Below are 19,386 nucleotides of genomic sequence, written 5' to 3'. Positions count from 1 at the left end.
CACACAGACAAACAGAACCCACCACACATCCATTCCACACCTTCCATTGTCCCACATTCAGACAGGAGGCTGGGCTTCAGAAGCTGCCACAACAGCCCAAACATCTCCCTCGAGGGCCTGCTTGGGTCAGATTTGCACCCCCACCACCTCTCTGTTTCCAAATGTCCTTGGGGAGAAGACGGATCCTCAAGCTGCTGTGGGCTGGAGATGAGGCAGATGCCGGCCACTCAGGCTAATGGGAGGTCCGAGGGGGATGACATGACTCCTTTTCGGTTCCCATGCCCCGTGGCACGCTCATGTCACACTCCTGCAAGTTAATACAGATGATGACCAGTGAGGGTGCACTGTCCATCTGCTCCCCTGACACAAAGGCACACACATACACACCCTCCTTCACAGAGAGATGCAGCAGGTAGCAGGTGTAGATGGAGGCAGGACTCACATTTGGGTGCACCTCTCAGAATGGAATAGAGGGGGATGATGGGTTATGTGTGTGACAGGAGATGTATAGAAAGATTTACACACAAACACACGGAACTACAATTCATATATTGACAAGTTTTAAAATGCTCTTTCAGCATGTAGACATGATTTGATGTGCGAACAAAGACCGGAAATTTAATTTCTGCTTAGTTTTGATCCCCCACACATTCAAAGACAAACCAGATATGAGGATCAGGCTCAGTTGATAGTTCATTCAAATCATTCTCAACCCAATGATATAATCTGTCCACTCTAATCACAACACTTTCCTCATATACAATATTCAAATTCTGATATAGGTTCTAATAAATAAATAGATAATTAAAAAAAACCTTGGTGAGTAAAATTCTGCTGAGGATTTCTGAAATTTTATAATATAAAATATTATAGTTTATAATTTGGGAAGATGGAGGATTATTTGCAGTCATATAGCTGGTGCTTGTACCCACTTATCCAGAGGCCTATTTTCACCATTGTGTCATGTGTCCTGTCTATATATTATTTTGTTATATTAAGAGGAGGATATAAAAAATAAGTCAAAGTCAAGGGAATATTAAAGAATGTTTGATTTGACTCTAAGAAACAATAGCAGAGTAGTTTCCATGCCATAAAACCACAAATCAACATTAGGTTGGATATTAGTTTACTGTAAACTGATAATCATACAATAATCAATGAGTAAATAGATCATGGATCACATATTTCATTCTTGTGTGGTTGATTAGGAGGAATTGCAAGCCGATTATATGGGCAAACTAAAAAACAAGTATTCTCATTTTGTCTGGACTTCCTCATTGGAAGTATTTGGTTCCACTTGTAGAAACTGCTCAGGACTTGTAAGGTTTGACATACACGATTATTGACCATTAATAACCGACAGAGCTGTGAGTCTTCTCTGACAACACTTTGCTTAGTTTACATACAACTGTGTGTTTCCTCCCTCCTTTGTCCACGTTGCCGTGCAGGGAAGCGTGTCAGGATATACGGGGGGCCACTGCAGGCACGCGTCCCTCTAACTCATTTTAATATCAATAGGCCCCACCTCCCATCCTCCACCCTGCTGCCATCACATCCATATATATGCACATAATCACACATCACACATGCCTGTTGTGTGTGAGATGAATAAATAGTAGTTGCTATAAATAAACTGGTGCGATCTTGACATGTCTGATGTGTCCCATTTTTTTGTTCACTCGAGGAGTCCTCTGGATTCAGAAAATCTGGATCAAACTCACAACCATGTCAACAGGCAGCATGTGTTGGGTTGTAAAAGTGGTTAAACTAAACCTTTAGGTGGCCGTCATCATATACATACAAACCAATGTAATCAATTCTGTATTATAGGACTCTTAAAAACTCATACAACATGAATTGTGAAGTGGCTTATTGTTCTGTTCAGTTATAGGACACATAGTCTTATATTAGTCCAGATATGAGTCGTGGTGGTTTGGATCAGCTCTTCTGTTTAAATAACAGTTTAGGTGTGTTTACTCTGAACCAAATCACCCCTGCTGCAGGCGACAGGTGCTGGAACCGACAGCCGACCGCACTTCTTCCTAAATCAATAAGGAGTTATGGTGGAGTTTGTGTGCGCGCGTGCTTATGTGGGGGGGGGGGGGGGGGGGGGGGGGGGGGGGGGGGGGGGGTTTAGACGCTTTGCGGAGACAATAGCTGGGGTTGGAGCCCCACAGGGGCGACCATGTGCCGTTGATTACCATACAGCTGTTCCTATGAGGTCCAGACAAAAGCAACATGATAGTCCAAACCCCGCAACCCCCTCTACCCTCCCCCCCACACACACATACACACTCACACACAGACACACACACTTTCTTGCCCCCCCCCCCTTCTTCAGACTCAAGAGGACAACAGAAGAGGCCCTTCTATCAGTATTCGCTATAGACGCACAATGTGGACCTTCCAATTCTCCACCATCGCACACGCGTCAGAGCAATTATAATGTTGGATGTAAAGAAAGGAAGGCGATGTGCCATTCTTCCCTGCTTCCTTCTGATCTTTCTTTAGAGTGTAGGCAAGACCCAAAGTGAAAAACACTTTTGTAAACAATGATCTAAATAGCTGCGGGATGCAGGAGGGCTTCATAAACATTGTGGCATGCTCATTAAGTTCACCCCGATGTTTGACTAATGTTGTTGTCTCTTTGATGAAACGTTTTCATCTTTATTTTGGTAGAATCTCACTCCAACCACAAGATCGGGCTACTATTAAACACGTTCTTCAATATGACTCTTCAAGCTGGTCCATCCCCCACACCAGGCCCATAGTTAATTAAAATTCATCTAATTCTCCACATATTTGCCCTACGCCAGCTTCTAATGCATATTCCTAACTGTGTCCAGATGTACTGTAGGTTGCCTAAATCCCCCGACAGGCCTCCTGTGCCAGGCTGCTCCCCTGAGGTCTGCCCCGGCTCCACCTCTTTGTCCGTGACGCGCAGCATCGCTGGGTATAAATCCACAGTGCGCCTTTACGCACCAGGACCAAAACAAGTGTAGGGCCAGCAATAGGACGGAGGAACTGAAGAAGAAGGAGGATTTAAGGGATATCAAGAGGATCATATAGCCCATTGTTTAAACTTTTTTCTTTTTGTGGGGATTTGTCCTCTACTGTGAATTTTTTCCTCTGTAACTTTTGGGAATACCGTTGCAAACAACGAATGTGGACATTCACTTAAACAGAAATGGCAAATCTACACATCAGATACCTCCTGGCTCTGGCCTTAGTGCACACAGTAAGTTGTTTTCTGTTTCTCCTAAATTAACCTCACGATGTCTGTCAGTACACGTGTCTGACATCAGCTCTTTGTCACTGCAGGTATGTTCCTCTGGTGTGTTTGAGTTGAAGATCCATTCATTCAACACGGCGCAGCGCATCTGCAGGAGACACAGGGACTGCCATATATTTTTCAGGATTTGCCTAAAACACCCGGAGGATGTGATCTCCGCAGAGCCTCCTTGCACCTTTGGCACCGGACACACCAACGTTATCAGGGCCGACCACACCTCCATCTCCAGCAGCGCACCCATCCGCGTGCCTTTCCACTTCAAGTGGCCGGTAAATGGAACATCTTTGTTACGCATGTCTAAAAGTGTTTTTATTTAAAATGGCTTATTGTTGTTTTTAAAGACCGTCTATACAAACCAGGGTTAGTCTCCTGTTGAATCGATTCATGTTGGATAAATGATTATTTCTTTCGGTTCCAGGGAACATTTTCGTTGATCATTGAAGCTTGGAACGCAGAATCCCCCACTGAATACACAGGTAGGTGGTGCTGTTGTCCCTACTCTTAGTAGTTGGACCGTATTTAATATAGTTACCCTATTACGCACGGGCTTATTTGCAAGATGCAACTGTTCTAAAAACTAGCTTTTCCCCACAGACAACCAAAACAATCTCGTGAGCCGCCTGGCGACCAAGAGGAGACTGGCCATCGGGGAGGACTGGTCCCAGGACGTGCACTTTGGCGAGCAGAGCGAGTTGCGCTACTCTTACCACGTCTTCTGCGATGAGTACTACTTCGGAGACGGCTGCGCAGAATACTGCAGACCGAGGGACGACACGCTGGGTCACTACACCTGCGACGAGGAGGGCAACCGCATCTGCCTGGAGGGCTGGAAGGGAAACTACTGCTCTGAGCGTAAGTGTTTTTGGAGTTCCCTCGAGCAAGGCACTCAGATGCTGTACCAGTGGTCCACTGACTGGCCTGACCTGTGGAGGGAGCAAGTTAGAAATAAAACACTAGATTCATCCACACACATACAAGTAGATTTGGACATCTACAATATAATTTAAACATCCACTATATAATTTAAAAGCTTACCTCTTAATCCTTTAAAAATATTTTTTATAATTTAACTTTATTTTTAATCTTCACAAACTGTAAATTGCATAGATTTAGTAAACCTGTGTTATTGATACTTTCATAAATACAATAATTATCTCTGTTCAGATCACACCCTTTAAAACAGCGTTACTATTGGGAAAAAACAACAACTCAGCACTACAGTTAGACATAATCAGGTAAATAAATATACACAGTGTGAATATGAAAGAATATGATAAGCAACACTAAAAAGGATGAATAGAGTAAAATAACAGGTATCCTTCTAAGAACTGTGACAGCTCTCTATATTGAGTATAAAAACAGTGTAGCTAAAATATTTTCTTAAAATGACATATACTTCCACATAAAGGAATTGAGAGCCTTAAAATAATGAAGCCAACAAGTCAGATCACAAAATATTAACACAAATGGAAAATCCCAATGTTTCCTCGTCCCATAAATTCAAAAATCCAACTAAGGATTTATCAAAGCATAATCAGATACAAAGTGTGTGTGTGTTTATCTTACTGCTCAGATACTATATTTGAGGTGCTACACTGACACTTAGAGCTGGGATGTTTTCAGAGTATATAGAGTCATTCCTTTCCCTGAGTAATATCCTGTAGTGTTGTGTTTTATTCTTAAAAAAGAGACTCTTCAGTGTCCCATCTGCCTTTTGTTCTCTATTACAATGAGAGAAAGAGCTGTGGCCCCATCAGATATACACATTCATTTTCCAAGGTGATCTGGGTGTCTTTGTGTGTGCGTGTGTGTGTAACGGGAAGGAGATAAAAGAAAGCATTTCTCTCCGGCAGTGTGCCTACCAGCTGCTTGGCTTAATACTTAACCAACAGTGAAGTCTGGAACAGGAGTGGGGTCAGACAGGGGGGCCAGTAGTGTGTTTGTAAGAGAAGGCGTGCCCATTGTAATCACACACCCTCCCTCTTCTCCACAGCCATCTGCTCGGCTGACTGCAATGAGAAGCACGGCTACTGCGAGGCCCCAGGGGGCTGTACGTGTCGCATGGGCTGGCAGGGCCCCTCCTGCACCGAATGCGTCCGCTATCCAGGCTGCCTCCACGGGACGTGCAACCAGCCGTGGCAGTGCAACTGTCAGGAGGGCTGGGGGGGCCTCTTCTGTGACCAGGACCTCAACTACTGCACCAACCACAAGCCCTGCGCCAATGGTGCCACCTGCACCAACACAGGACAGGGCAGCTACACCTGCACCTGCAGGCCTGGCTTCGGAGGCACCAACTGTGAGCTGGAAACCAATGAGTGTGACAGCAACCCCTGCAAGAACGGAGGCAGCTGCAATGTAAGTTTAAGATAAGGTTCCATTGTACAAAAAAAGAATGAGAGGAGTCCCTTAGGACAAGATAAGATCAAGTTATCCGATCCCATTCAGAAGCACAAGAACAGATACAAAGAGAGATAAACCTCAAAAGTAATTCATGCCCAAACAACAATGTTAAGGGTTACAGCAGGCAGTGTGACTGACTTACATCCCAGTAGTTATGGTAGGCCTCAGCTGGGCAACACAGAGCAAAACTTTCTCTTTTCTCTCACAACTCAACACAAACGGAGCAGTTGCTATCTAACCTCACAGTCTAAAAAACGTAAAACAGTTAAAACTTTATATACTTCTCATTAACATGTAGGTTTTTCTTCCATCCCCCCTCAGGACCTGGAGAATGACTACTCATGCACCTGCCCTCAGGGCTTCTATGGAAAGAACTGTGAGATCATCGCCATGACGTGTGCAGATGGTCCCTGCTTCAACGGTGGCACCTGTGTGGAGACGATGACCGGAGGCTACACCTGCCGCTGCCCCCCCAGTTACACCGGCTCCAACTGTGAGAAGAAGCTGGACCGCTGCAGCAACAGGCCCTGTCTGAATGGTGAGTGGCCCTCTCTGGCGACCCCTTGTGGCCTAACAGCAAAACAGTCGTTTTCTTTTGGCTCAATATAAAATAAGATTAAGATTAAGAAGTCCTTTATTAGTCCTTCATGGGGAAATTTGCATAACATAAGCAGCATGCAGTACTTGGGTGAAAGAATATAAAGAAATAGAAATATACAGGAATATATAGAACAAATTTAAATGTAACTAAACTGGTATATACAGTGTAACAAAATATATTAAGTGTCATAATATGTACAGTGAATAGATTGCACATAACTGTTTAAGATAAGATAATACGTACACAATTATACATGGTACAATGTGTAGTGAAATTTGTTATTGTGCCCGCATCCAGCTTTAAGATAGTAAAATAAAAGACACAATATAAAAATAGCACACAATAATATTACAAAATGCGAAATATTACAAAGGTAAGATATAAATATACAAATACTATAATATATAGATGAAATGTTGAGTGTGCCTCTGCTGTAGTGCAGTAACTGTGGAAGCATGCAAGCCTTCTGAGTCCGGTTTATATGAAATTGTTTTAGTGAATATGTGCCAATATCAAAACTACAAAGACAGTATTAAATGGTATTTTGTTAAAACACCTTCTGAGGTAAACTGAATGGTTGTCTTTGACCGCTTGGATGCTGACGTCAGTATTTCTCTGTTCTGCAGGAGGCGATTGTCTGGATCTTGGTCAGAGCATCTTGTGCCGCTGTCAGGCAGCCTTCACCGGCGCCAACTGCCAGATCAACATCGACGATTGCGCCTCAAGCCCCTGTCAGAATGCTGGAACTTGCCAAGATGGTGTGAACGACTACACCTGCTCCTGCACCCTGGGGTACACTGGCAAGAACTGCAGTGTACGCTCAGACGCCTGTGGCGCCCGTCCGTGCCAGAATGGTGGCACTTGCTTTACCCATTTCACGGGACCAGTATGTCAGTGTCCTAAGGGCTTCATGGGTCCAAGTTGTGAGTTCACGCTTCAGCCCAGTTTCAAGCCAGCTTTGCGCCAAGCCTCCCAGCCATCCTCCGCCACCCTCACCATCTCCTGCATTCTGGCTGTTCTGGTGCTGGTTCTGGTGGCAGGCATTATCTTCTTGAGGAGGAGGAGGAGACTGCAAGGGAGGAAGCAGCTGAACGACAGTGCAGTTTACAATGATCTGGAGACGGTCAACAATGTGGCAGGAAGCGAGAGAGAGGCCTTCCTGGGACCAAACGGCATGTTTAAGATAAGTAACAGCACAGCTCGCCTCAGCCTCTCACTCTGCCCAGACGGCAGACCTGGGTACAGGCCCAGCCCCGTGGAGAGCAGCATGGCCAGAGGTGAGCGTCCGGACTTCATGTGGAGGGACGAGGCCGGCCTGGGCTCTGGAGCAGGACTGAGATAAAGCAGAGAGTAAACATGGACATGGAAACAGGGGAAGGAGAAGATTAGCACTTGTTACGCCTCTCTCTTTGTGCACCATGAGCACATGACGTGAGCGTGATTCATTATCTGAATACTGCTCTGGTCGTGCCGGAGATAATATACCTTAAAAATGTAAGAAGAGGCAAAATATTGACGAATGAACTATTCTGATATGTTTGTTTTACAAAGATTATAAAATTATACAGGGCAAAGCTCTTCCATGTTTAAGACCCAAAGAGACAAATAACACATCCCACTTTTCATAGGACCTACAACACAAACCAAATACAGGAAGTCACACCTTTGGAAAATCTGCCCAAAAAGAATGTTTTAATGGGTTATTGTCTTTAATATGTTCACTTTGTATAATTGTTGTTGTTTTTTAAAAAGAGAATGTTTTGTTTCACTTTTCAATCTTCCTTTCAATCCCCCATTTTTTCCTTATTGTGCGTACCATCATTTTTTAACTTTTATATTATTTATTTATTTGAAACCTTGCGTTTATTACTTCACTTTGATTGTCACAGATGTAGAGATATATATTTATATGATGCTGAATGAATACCGATGCTTGATGTTGTTGTATGTCAACTGTTCTATGAGCTGTGCAGGCTGGTGTGAAATATCCCAAAGATATTCAGAGCAGGGATATAAAGGAGAATGTGATTTACCACACAAGAGACAGCCATTACTTTAATTTAAATATATATAGCTTATATATACTACTGATCACATTGCTCTTTCATGTGCCATTTTGATTTCATGCCAAAGTTTGTGTTATGTTCCATGTTTTCATTCACATTATTTAATTTCATTGTGTGGTGGTTGTGATCTGGAATAAAAGATTCGCTTTGAAGTGATCCTGGATTTAAGTTTCTGTTTCACATAATGGAAGAAAACGAAAAGAAAATGTCTTCACCATGAACTCATCCTTTTATCTTGGGAGTCAATACTGAATTTATTTGTTTGGGGCAGCTGTGGTTCAGGAAGTAAAGCGGGTTGTCCTCTAACCAGAAGTTGGCTGCTCGATCCCAGTCTATCTCATTCCATGTGCCAAAGTGTCTTTGCGAAGATATTGAATCCCGAATCCAAATCTGAAGTGTGTGACAATATGTCATAGAGACAGTGCGGCACATTTCCAACGTACAGTGCTGTGAAAAAGTATTTCCCCCCTTCCTTGTTTCTTATGTTTTTGCATATTTGTCACACTTTCATGTTTCAGATCATTAAACCAATTTTTATATTAGACAAAGAAAAACCCAAGTAAATATAAAATGCAGTTTTTAAATGATGATTTCATTTATTAAGGGAAAAAAGCTATCCCAACCTACTTGGCCCTGTGTGAAAAAATAGTCGCCCCCCCATGACAAATCATGAATGAATGGTGATTAACAAAATTTTTTGGAAAGCTGAATTCAATTTCACTAGCCACACCCAGGCCTGATTACTGCCAGACCTGTTGAATAAAGAAATCACTTAAATATAACCTGTCTGACAAAGTGAAGTAGGCTTAAAGATCTCAAAAAGCAACACATCTAAAGCGATCTAAAAGAAATTCCAAAACAGATGGAAAACAAGGTAATTGACATGTGTCAGTCTGGAAAGGGTTTCAAAGCCATTTCTAAGGCTTAGGGACTTCAGTGAACCACGGTGAGAGCCATTATCCACAAATGGAGAAGACTTGGAACAATGGTGAACCTTCCCAGGAGTGGCCGGCCTACCAAAATTACTCCAAGAGTGCATCGACGACTCCTCCAGGAGGTCATAAAAGACCCAAGAACAACATCTAAGGAACTGCAGTGTGATGAGTGAATATGGCAAAACTGTACTGTGATGTACTTTGAGTGGTCATCAAGACTAGAAAAGCACTAGGATATATAAATCAAACCGAACACTCAAGGGGCATGAACAGCTCTGTGCATAAACATTTATCATCATTATCAACATATATAAGTATAAATATTTAAGTCAGGGGTTCTCAAACTTTCGTTCTTTACTGACCCCTCATACTTAAACAGACTAGATCACAAACCCCGGATCAGCAAGATGTTTTTTTTTTTAAATTTCAGATAGTGTATGGAATGCAGGACCACAACAGTCTTGTGGACTAATGGATAAAATTATAGTGAAAATAACTAATTTCCTTTTGAGCCAGGGGACCCCTGGAACCCCTCAGGGCTCCTCGGTGGTCATCGGTCCCCACTTTGAGAATCCCTAATCTTAGTGATCTCAGGAAACTTCCTGTTGAGATTAATTTGAAATCTGGAGTAAAGCTGGAAATAACAAAAAAACATTTATCTGCCGACAATAATAACTGACCGAATTAAAAAGTTGTATTTCCTAGTTGTTCTACTAAAAGTATTTCTCGGAGGAGATAGAAACCCTCTTCCAACTGTGACTTAAAAGCTTCTAAAGAAGTCAAGTTGTGTACTTGGTGCTGAGGTCACTGGGTGCTGTTGGCATGTGTTGATGTTCTGTCTAACAAACAGTTTAGGTTCTGTCACATTATCAACTGATCTGATGCAGCTGAGCACTGAGCTGACACACCCACATAATCTGCTGGGATTTCCTGCCCTTTTTTCTTTCTTTCCTCGGGTTTACAGATGAGTTAGAAATAGGGAAGCTTATTATTTAAAAGTTGTCCGAGTCTGTAAGTGCTCACATGAAGATGGGAAGTTGTTGTGTCAGATATAGGATTACATAATGTACATGGCATTGGAATTTTTTAGTATAGCGCCAAATAACAATATACATTATCTCAAGGCACTTTACATAGTTAGGTTGAGAGCTGACAAAATGATAGAGAATAGATAGTCTCACAAAAGAGCACCAGAGACAACATTTCAGTTCAAATCAATTTTATTTGTGTATCTCAAGGTACTTTAGAATATTATAGAGAAACACAAAAGTTCCCTCTTTGGTGACTGCGGAGAGGAATGTTTTTAACAGAAAGAAACCTCCAGACACCAGACTCATTGTTGGCGGCCATCTGCCTCCACCGGTGGGGTGAGCTGGGAAAAATGGGGAAGAGAGGAGGGGTGGATGGAAAAGAGTGGAGAGAGAGAAGGGAAGACCAAGAATAGTTGTGTAACACTTCTGTCAGAATAGTTGTTACAATTAAAATAATAGGTGATATTAAGCCTTTAAATATAATGATGATATCAATGACAGCAGCACATAATACTAGAAACAGCAATAATAATTATAACAACAACAATAATAATAATAATAATAATAATAATAATAATAATAATAATGATAATAATAATAACTGTTGTGGTTGAATACATTTTAGGTTTACAGATAAGTTAGAAATAAGGGGTGAAAACAGTCGTGTTACCATTATATTGCAGCTGTCAGACTTATTATAACGAATAAGAGAGAAATATTTGTAGATGTAATTTGTAAGATAGCAACAACAGTTGATTATAGAATAATAAAGCAACAATCATAATCAAAATCATAATCATAACTTATTACTACTAATACTACTAATGATAATAATCATAACATATTACTACTAATACTACTAATGATAATAATATATTACAATTTGTTACATGATTTATGGAGATAATGTGATCTGATGTATAAATAGGCCCTCAGTAATTGTGATGATGCTCTGTGAACAAACAGCAGCAGCAGTAGTCAGTCAGCCTGTCTGAGCTGTCGCCGCCTCCCAGTTCTCTCCCCTCCTCAAAGAAAGACACGAGGAACCAGTCAGACCAGTCCCCAGAAGACATGGCAGAGGACCGGACCACCACGACGCCTTTGGCGGGTGACGAAGTATCGCCATCGGACCCGGAGTCGCACCAGGACCAGGGGTGTAGTATCCCGAAGAGACACGCACGGGTCACGGTGAAGTACAACAGGAAGGAGCTACAGAGGCGGCTGGACCTGGAGAAGTGGATCGACGAGAGCCTGGACCGGCTGTACGTGGGTCAGGTGCGTGTCCGCGGGCAGGGGGGGAGAGCTGCTTAGGCTGCTGCTGTAGTATCATCTAATCAGCAAATAACATTCATCAGAATAGGTTCAAGGAGTCAGGCATGAGGTGGCCCACAAGACTGTAACTGAAAAAAGAATCATTCATTCAATCAAATAATGTTTGTGTAGCCCATATTCATAAACCACAATTTGCCTCATAGGGCTTAACAAGGTGCAAAATCCTCAGCCCGTAACCCACTAGAGAGAGGAAACAACTACAAAACACCTTCTACCAGGGGAACAACGCAGAGAGCTACATGTGAGGGATCCCTCTCCCAGGACGGACAGAGCGTGCATTGAGCAGAGCACATCAAGAAAATAACATTTACAAAATTCATGAGAAAAGACAGTGAATTGAAATTGTTTGTGCCACAGTGAGCTGACAGTGTTGAGGCTGAGGCCTACTGTGATATATGAAGTGTTTACCTCAGAGCAGAGGGTGGTTCTCCTTACAAGGCCTGGGCTGGTGCAGATGCGCACTCCAAAGCTGTCCCCTTCTTCTCTGGGTCCATGTGTCTGTCTTTGGGGGTTTCTGCAGGCCTTACATGGACAGTGTGGAGCTGAGATGAGTGTGAATGATGAAGAAAAGGGACAAGGAGAAGGTTATGGCGGATGAGAGCAGTATGTATATGTCCCAGGAGTAGGTGGACACTGTGCATGTGGCTGCTGAGGCAGCTGCTGGGGGAGTGGGATCTTTCAGGGGGCAGTCATGGGGGAGAAGAGTTCCTTTTTGGACGTTAAAGCAGGATTGTGTTAATGTTGATTTTAGTATTAAACAAGACATCAGATGATCACAATAAGGAAGCACTGTGAGAAATAAGGACTAAACAAATTTCCTCTTATAAACCAGTGATTTATTCACATCGTCCTCTTACTCAAAACACTTATTTTATTTGAATTCGCTAATGGTCTTTTTAGAATATATTCCTCATTGTTTTTTAATCTGTCTTTTTAGTTGTAAAACAGCCTTAGTACATAAAATAATGAGTCAGACTTGCATAATTATTACCTCTGTGAAGGAGGTTAAGTTTTTACCCCTGTCTGTTTGTTGGTTATGCTTGTTTTTAAGCAAGATTACACAAAATCAAATGGACAGATTTCCAAGAATAGTGGATGGATTGGTTGTGGGCCTAACATGAACCCATTCAACTTTCAGTGTGAATCCTCATCAGGGGGCAGATCCAGGAATGTTTTTAATTCCTATGTTTATCATTGCAAGCTACAACGTTTTTTCAAACAGAGAATATTCCATTAAACTAATCAGGCGTGGATAGTTATGAGTGTGTGCAATTTGTTGCTGATCTAAATAAAAATCAGGATGTGGTGAATTTGAATGTGGTGTCGTAAGGGGACTGTTAAGCCTTCAGGGACTCTACTGCATGCCACAGTCATGTTATGAAACTGAAAAGTCCCTCCCATTACTGCTCTGTCTTACATGACCCCCCTCATCTCTGTAAGACATTTTCTCTCCGTCCTCTGAGCTCTCTGCGTTGTTCCCCTGGTAGAAGGGTGTGTATGATACAAAATTTCATTGATGAATGATCATTTTTTCAGTTACAATCTTATGGGCTAATGCCTGATTCCACAGGCAGAACAGTGCAGTGGTGTGGAAGACTGGGTGAGACTGTCCCTTCACTCAGCTGGTACAAAGGCTGTTTGTTCACACATAGCAGGCCCCTGTTACTGTACTGCGTCAACATTGTTGCTATTCAGCCTCCAGAGCCTAACAACACAAATGATTGACATGAAGAGGGTGTAGGCTGAACCGAAGAGGACATCATGTTTGCTAAATTTTTGAGGAAGTTCTAACATTTTTCTAACCTGGTTACACAGGTTCAGCATGAAACACATGCATAGGTTCTCTTTGTGCTTTTATCTTTCTATTTATTCATCTTCTCAAGCATCTCGTATTCCTGATATTCACAGGATTTGTGAGACTTAGTGATTTCTAGGCAACTGAATGACCTATAAAGCTGCTCAGAGTGTCAGACACATGAGGGCAGCACAACCAATTATATTCTTTTTATGCATATCACACATTCCTCCCTGTCAAGACCTGTTTCATTCTGTTCCGTTCCCACTAATCATACAGAATGGGCGATGTAATCACTTGTCTTGTTTCACTTTACTTGTGACCTTATTTAACTCTGTCAGTCTTCACAGTAAATTCAGCTCTAAGTACTCATCACTCTTGGTCTTTGTACCACACAAGACGGTCCCCCAACATCAATCAATCAATCACATTTCATTTGTATAGCCCATATTGACAAATAACAATTTGTATCGTAAGACTTATGGCATGAACTAGTAACAACAATTCTATTGTTACAGGACCTGTTACTTTCATTACCCACAACTCTAACTTGAATATTTGCTTTAAATAATATTGAAATATACTGAAATATACTTGAAAGCTTTATGATACATTTAACATCTATAGTTTTCCATTTCATGTGTTGATGCAGCTCCTGTGGGTTTAAACATTTCAGTTAGTAAAAGTATAACATGCCCCAAGCATTCGTCACGTTTTGAATACGTGGGAATAAATGAGGAAACTGCATGAAGAATGTTTACAGACTCAAGTGGCAGTGGGGAAATGTTGGTTCAGAACATTCTTCTTCTATGGTGACGTGTGTGTTGATCTTGTGTTTAATTCAGGAGGGTGATATACCAGAGGAGGTAAACATTGACGAGTTGATCGATCTGCCGAACCTCGAGGACAGAGTGAAAAAGTTACAGGTAAAACGAACGAGGTCATTCAAAAAGTATGAGACGGTGCTGATTGTGTGATAGAAGATATTCTTAATGATCCAACATTGTTAAATGTTAAGTCTTCAGCCACACAGATCTAACATTGGGTTTCTTCAGGTTTCAGCACCAATTTTATTCAGAGAGTCACTCAATCATGTTTGAAACTGATATTTTATACAGCACTGACTGCTGAAGTGACAATATGTGTTTTATTGGAGAATATTGATAAATAAATATGTATTTGTGTTGCTGATTTCTTACGTGTCCTTTTTTTTTGAACAGGAGGTTCTTCAAAAGTGCAGTAACAACACGGAGGTACGTTTCCAAGCCAAGACACAAATGATAATCTGCATGTATAGTATACACACACAGAGCGGGAAGATGAAGCTGCAGCACCTTACTCCTCATCACACAGGAGGGTTAGGGTTAGGTTAGCAGGGAGGCCCAGGGAAGATGCTGCTATCTCAGACACTATGATAAGGTGCATCATTAAAGTATGGTTGCACATTCTGAAGTCTGTTGTTAAGCAGCACTCACACATATATATGCAGGTTTGGGTAGCAATAGATTACATCATGATTACATAATAATTTAAATAATAATTTACTACAATCAGCCCAGATCAATTTAATTTGTCAAGGCTTATTAATGTATCATATGTTGGTTAGCTTTATGGCAAATACATTTTTTCATGAGAACTACTGATGTTTATTAATGAGAAATGTGCATGTAACAAGAGCTTTGTTGTCAAGTGCTCCATCTTGTGGCAGGGGAAAAGAACAGATCACTTCAGCTACAGACACGTGCAGAACAAGAAGTGCAGTTTTAATAGTTTTAACTGCCATATAAGTTGTTTTCATTAGCTTCCTGGATTCCAAAGTAATGTGGCCGGACCCAGTCTATATAAACACTGAAACAGTTTGTTCTGGTTAAACGTTTATTCCAGAGTTTATCAGAAGTTAATGAGGCCTCAGGAAACAGAGTTAGTCAAACTATGTTTGCATCTTAACAGTTTCTGTGCTGAGCGTCAAATAACTGTAGCCTTATTTACACTTCAGATAACCCTTGGATTGTATTTTTGCAATGAAAGAAGTTTGACTTCAGGAATTTCTGGCGACAGTTTTCCGTCACACTTTAGGGCAACAAAACTACTACTTGGTTTGGTTTAGGGAAATATCTTGGTTTGGCTTAAAATCGAAAATAGTGTAAAGTCTCTCTGGCTGAAGGCAAATGTCTCCCTTTACTTACATTGGAAAGACATTAGAAAAGGGATATATTAATATCCAGCGACGACAAGGGATTACAGACAATAGAACTTGTTTCACTGTTCATATGGGAATAAGAGAATTTTTCTCAAACAGAATTGATCAACTCTGAGCTTGTCCTTTGAGAGAAATCGACATCATGTGACTAAAGTTCGCTCCTAAAGACATGTACAGACATTAAATTAGTGTCAACATGAACGGCCGCAGCCAAGACAACGCTTAACTTTATTACCCCAGATGAATGTTTCTCGAAGGAAAACAGAACCAAGCGATTCCAGGGCGGAACAAATACTTGTCAGTATTTGGCTGATTGTTTTGGCCATTGCTTCTCGTACTGTTGACATAACACTGCTCATCTGCATGCTGCATTTTTTATCAGGCGGAAAAATCTCCCCACGAAACACAGACAGCACTAATAGATGTGAACCAAAGGGGATGTTTATAAAGTGTTGTGTGGTGTGTACATAGAAACTAATACACTGTGACTTTATTTGATTGTGTTCATGAGGAATTATGAGCATTTACAACAATTAGATCACAACATAAAATAGGAACTTCCTCTACTTGGCCTGAAGGCTTCCTCCTGGGAGCCAGCTGCTCTCCTCAGCCTTCTTCCATCTATGGACATAATATCACTCAAAGTCCTTCAAAACAACAGGGTTGAAAATAACTTCCACATTGTAACTGCTCTGATAACGGCTCTATGAATGTTGCTTTACACATTTGTGTTTTTGTGGTTTGTGGTTTAATTAGTAGTGCCAACAGGCAAGAGTGACACAGGGCTTACAGTCAGTGGCCAGTGATCCAGATGCTTCCAGATGTTTCCATATAAAGTATGAGCACAAAACTGAAATACTTCCTCGGAAAATGTCCATGTGCCTCCTCTGCAACAACAACATTCTTTAAAAAAAGAAAACGCAGCTTCATTTCTGTATATTATATATTGTAAATTTACCATGTGTTTAATGGTCAGAATTATCTATTCATACATATATTATAAAAGTCATAGATGCATTGGAGCATGTCAACATCTAACATGCATATTGCAGAAACTGTCAATCTACATTATCATGTTTATGAACGCCTTTTCCAGTTGTTTACTCAGTTACTTTTAGTAAGTACAAACGGAACTGTCTTGGTTGAAGTTAGAGAATATATTTTAATTGAAGCTAAACTCAATTGCTGTGTTGAATTGAGACTGGTGGTGAAAGAGAAGAAAGAGAGAAAAAAGGCTTCATTGGCCAAAACTGTTAAAAATAATCTCCTAAATATGCCAGACTCTGCCTCTCCCTTCATCTCTTTCAGACATTTTATTCTGTATAGATCTATTAAACATTGATACAACTCAATACAACATTTATGTTAGACACAGTTTCTTCTCATGATTGTTGTATTTATCGTTTTTTTTGTTGATGTGCCCTGCTACACGAGGCATCGGTCTGTCCTGAGGTTTCTGTGTTTATTATTTTTTGGCAGTTTTTACTCACTCACAGATTTTTAAGCCCTATGACCCAAACTTTGATTTGTAAATGTGGGCTTTAGTAATACAGTAGGATTTTAGCTAACAATTGCCCATGCTGGAGTGTGAACTATTTTTAGCGAGTTTCAGCAAGACGGACATTGACTCAAAATAAACTAGTGTGCACGTTCATGGTTATAAAAGACTATATCACAATTGTAGGACACCCTCAGTGTTGATCTTATTTACTCAACATGAGTCATAATTATACACAGAGTATCTGCCAAATAGGCTTATTAGAAAGCTGTTGCCTCTGCTCCCTGTGACGCTTTTGATCTTCTGCAGACTTTCATCCAGGAGATGGTGGGAAAGCTGGGGGGCGTTCAGAAGCAGGACGAGCTGCAGAGCGAAGGCATCGAGCATCCGGTCATCTGTCACAGCCACTACCGCCACGAGCCCTACCACTTCAACAACTCACAGCAGCAATACCACCAAACTCGAGGCCAAAACCAAACCCTCTGACAAGACCCCGACCAAAACACCCACAGATGAGAAGATCTATACCACCAATAAAGATCACCTGAGGAGTTTAGCAGCACTATGTCCCGTTGTGTTGACGTGTAGATCCCCGTTTTGTTATTTTGCATGCAAGTAATGTACTCACTGGTCTTCTAGCATCCTCACATTGATAACAGGACTCCATGAAGTCCCTGCTATCAGCCGAGCAATAGTTTGGCCAATATCGCCAGTACACCCACAGGTTGCAGTTCTTACTCTTCATTTTTGTGAGGATTGAACAATTAGTGAACTCAGAGGAGCTGTTTGAACAGTTTTCTTTCCTCTCTCCAGACAGGCTGCTTCACCCTGTTTGTCAGTCCTTAATGCTAAGCTTATTGCAGCCTATATTTAATGAACAGATATTCAAGGAGTATCAAGCTTTTCATTAAAGTCTTGGTAAGAAAGCGGATTTAACAATTCCTTTAAGCATTTATTTAAAAAAAAGATTGCACATTACCATGTGTCGATAATAAGTCAGTGATCACATCATGCATCTCTTTTCTGACATTATTTCCCTGAAGACCAGGATTTATTTCCAGCACTGAAACATGCGACTCACATGTTCACTTGACTGAGAGTAGATGAAGGGATGGAAAAAGAGAATGTACAGTTCTTCTTTTTCACATAACATCCTTATACATATCTAATATCACGCATCATTTTATATCAATGTATGTAACAATGTTACACTGAGCTGCACTGTGGCACACTTACAGTATGTTTCACCTTTCACTCAACACACGTTACACAACTTTAACACAGCTCAATTAGATGCATATATAACTTATGTTAAATTATAAAAGTTATTTATTGTCATGTCTACTTATATATCTACATGTACAGTAAAATGTTACACTGGCAGTAATCCTGTTTACACTGTAGTTTTTAATGACACTTTACTGCTACTGAGTTATTACTTCATTTTCAGTTTTTCACTTAACTTTGATTCTGTAAAGAGCTTTGAGTTTCTAATTAAACCATTTCTTTCACTATGGGTGTTTTTTTTTTTGTACAATATTTGAGCGCTGTCACAGTTTGGCAGACTATATACCAGAAATACCAGTTTAGTAAGTACAGCTGTATAATTCCTCCTCAAGACTAATGACATACATACATTTGTTTCGCACATTATTACTCTCTATACTCAAGCATACTCGAAGACATATACGTATATATATATATCTATATATTTGCATTTACATTCTTGTTGACGGCACAGATATATGTGACATTGTTCGTATATTATACTTATACAGTAAATGGTAAATATTTAAAGGGATACTCATCAGTGGAGCTCCCATGAAATCTTAATATGTGAATTAATATAAGGGCTGCTGTGACTCAGGAGATAGAGTGGGTTGTCCACTAAGCAGAAGGTTGGCGGTTTGATCCCTGGCTGCTCCAGTCTGCTTTCTGAAGTGTCCTTGGGCAAGTTACCGAACCTGAAATAGCTCCTGAATGAATGGTGTGTGATAGAAAGTCGCAGCATATAGTAGCGCTGTATTGGTGAATGTGACTTGTGGTGTAAAGAGCGATCTATAAGACTATAAGCACCATAGAAATATAGACCATTTAATAACATACATATTTCTATTTTTCTTACCCTTAAAACCATCTGCAGCTAAATCTAAAGATAGAAAAAAGTGATAAATTGAACTTATTTTATTGTGTAACACATTTAAGTCCAACATTGTTCTCAGCACACATGTATAAA

General features: G+C 40.9%; 2 protein-coding genes across 2 annotated transcripts; both read left to right on the top strand.

The window, feature by feature from the left end:
• Positions 1-3,006: 3,006 nt before the first annotated feature.
• On the top strand, positions 3,007-7,635 carry dlb (deltaB). Its single transcript, XM_053441701.1, has 7 exons — positions 3,007-3,238; positions 3,322-3,561; positions 3,711-3,768; positions 3,887-4,144; positions 5,286-5,647; positions 6,014-6,230; positions 6,920-7,635. Exons 1-7 carry the CDS (start codon positions 3,188-3,190, stop codon positions 7,633-7,635), a joined length of 1,902 nt encoding a protein of 633 aa, XP_053297676.1. The 5' UTR covers positions 3,007-3,187.
• A 3,650-nt stretch (positions 7,636-11,285) lies between these two features.
• ppp1r14aa (protein phosphatase 1, regulatory (inhibitor) subunit 14Aa) lies at positions 11,286-18,664 on the top strand. Its single transcript, XM_053442184.1, has 3 exons — positions 11,286-11,600; positions 14,298-14,378; positions 14,673-18,664. Exons 1-3 carry the CDS (start codon positions 11,397-11,399, stop codon positions 14,823-14,825), a joined length of 438 nt encoding a protein of 145 aa, XP_053298159.1. The 5' UTR covers positions 11,286-11,396; the 3' UTR covers positions 14,826-18,664.
• Positions 18,665-19,386: the final 722 nt, after the last annotated feature.

Source organism: Pleuronectes platessa, chromosome 15, assembly GCF_947347685.1.
Source record: "Pleuronectes platessa chromosome 15, fPlePla1.1, whole genome shotgun sequence".
Lineage (NCBI taxonomy): Eukaryota > Metazoa > Chordata > Actinopteri > Pleuronectiformes > Pleuronectidae > Pleuronectes > Pleuronectes platessa.
Note: the sequence above shows the minus strand (reverse complement) of the source record. Positions and strands in the feature narration are given on the sequence as shown.